Below are 1,959 nucleotides of genomic sequence, written 5' to 3' on the forward strand. Positions count from 1 at the left end.
GTGTCAAAATAGGCCATGCCTGGGGAGCACCCGCCCCAGGACAGCTCCCTATTGCCATATGGGGCCTCTTTGAACCCCCATCCCCCACGTGCAAGAGAAGAGACTAAGCGCCCCCTCTCGGGCACGCTGATTTTCATAAAGACAGACCATGCTTGGTCTCACCCACGGGCAGAAGCTCGCCCAGTGGTGTGCGGGTCCCGGCGCATCCCAGCTCCCAAGAGCTGACTGTGCACACTTTTTCCCGACTCCACTTTCAGCACTGTCATGTTGATACCTTGAAATCAGCCCTGGTGAGAGTGTTTACACCAGAGAAATCAGTAAATGCCACAAACCAGGGCTTTGTTTTTTCCCTAAACATAAACGTAAACATGCCACAGCTTCTACCCAGAACTGGTTCTCTAGGCAAGGACGAAATGTAGGTAAACTTTGAGTTCAGGCCTCTCGTCCTCCCATGCTGAAACTGTTCCTGAAATCTCCCCACCATCCTTACTCCAAAGACATCCAAGAATTTTCAAGAGTCTTTGCAAATACACACACATACACACACGTGTGCACACATGCACACAGGATCCTATTAAGTCTATTTCTCTGGCTCTTCATTTAGACTAAGGTGTAAGGAACTTATAATGACTCAAAGTGTGACCTGATCAGGAAAATTTGCATGTTGATAAGACTCACATATTTGAATAAAAGGAGTGAGCTTCAAAAAGAATGAGAGACATCAGCCAATGAGTAAGGTGGATTCGGGAAAGGAAGAAGCCCTGAGACCTTCCCAATATCCCCAAAATTAAATCACATGAGAAATCATCCTCTCTGCCAAGCATTTAAGTCAGTGCTGCTTGTCCCTGACATGAGTCAGATCACTTTCTGTTCCTTCTGTGATTCAGGATGCTTCTCTGCAACCCACACTGTCAGTCGCCTCAAACCTCACGGTCCTCGTGCCTTCCCAACAAGCTACTGAGGACATGGACCAAGACGAGAAAACCTTTTGGTTGTCACAGAGCAATATTCCAGCCCTGATAAAGTAGGTATTATTTATTTTCTTCTTCACGATGTCTGAATGGCATCCATGTGAACATATCTTAGAAATTCAATGTAGGGAAACCACATAGTCCTTCAAATTCATAGAACTGAGCATATTCTAGGATTCCCCTCACCTCCCTCCCCAGGGGAGCAATAGTTAGCAATTACAGACAGCTAAGCACTGTTCTACTGCTTTACGTATGACTCAGTTAATCCTCCCAACAACTCTATGAGATAGCTATTACAATTATTCCCATTTTACAGATGTGGAAACAGAGGCACAAAGTGGTTAACTAACTCACTCAAGCAAGGGGAACTTGAATTTTGAATATAGCAGTCTGGCTCCAGACCCTATTCTCTTAACTACTCAATTATACTGCCTCATGTGTTGATATTTACTTATAGCCCTTTTGGACTGTTATTTTAGGTACCATACACTACTAGGCACATACAGAGTGGCAGATCTGCAGACCCTATCATCTTCTGACATGCTGGCGACATCTTTGCAAGGCAACTTCCTTCACCTGGCAAAGGTGGACGGGGTAAGAGAGCTCTGTATTTGTCTGTTTGGTTGAAACATGGTACCCTATAGTGTACTTCTTAAAATTTTGTGTATGGAAATTTCCAAACATGTGCAAAAATAGAAAGAATAAAACCCCCATGCGGGCATCACCCAGCTGCAATCACTGTCAACACATATGGATACATACAGACACACGTGCTCACATTACTTTACAGCAGTGGTCTCTCTGCCCACGGATTGGCCACCAGCTCCTCTTGTCAGATCACAGATTGGTCCAGAAGGGATAAAGGATGTGCAATTCCACAACTTTGCTTTTGGTAGTTAATTAAGAGCTGGTTATTCATAACCTACTAATTGAGTCTTTACAGGCAACTAAAATTTTATGTTAAGTGAGGGTTGATCAACAAATATTT

General features: G+C 44.1%; 1 protein-coding gene across 1 annotated transcript in view; it reads left to right on the top strand.

Annotated features, from left to right (window-relative positions):
* Window positions 1-1,959, top strand: part of STAB2 (stabilin 2) — a 168,907-nt gene that overhangs the window by 82,874 nt on the left and 84,074 nt on the right. The window contains exons 29-30 of the mRNA XM_012650245.1: window positions 888-1,024; window positions 1,451-1,565. Of these exons, the coding sequence (XP_012505699.1) occupies window positions 888-1,024; window positions 1,451-1,565 (252 nt within the window). The remainder of the gene's footprint in view (window positions 1-887; window positions 1,025-1,450; window positions 1,566-1,959) is intronic.

Source organism: Propithecus coquereli, unplaced genomic scaffold, assembly GCF_000956105.1.
Source record: "Propithecus coquereli isolate 6110/MARCELLA unplaced genomic scaffold, Pcoq_1.0 Scaffold316, whole genome shotgun sequence".
NCBI classification, from domain to species: Eukaryota; Metazoa; Chordata; class Mammalia; order Primates; family Indriidae; genus Propithecus; species Propithecus coquereli.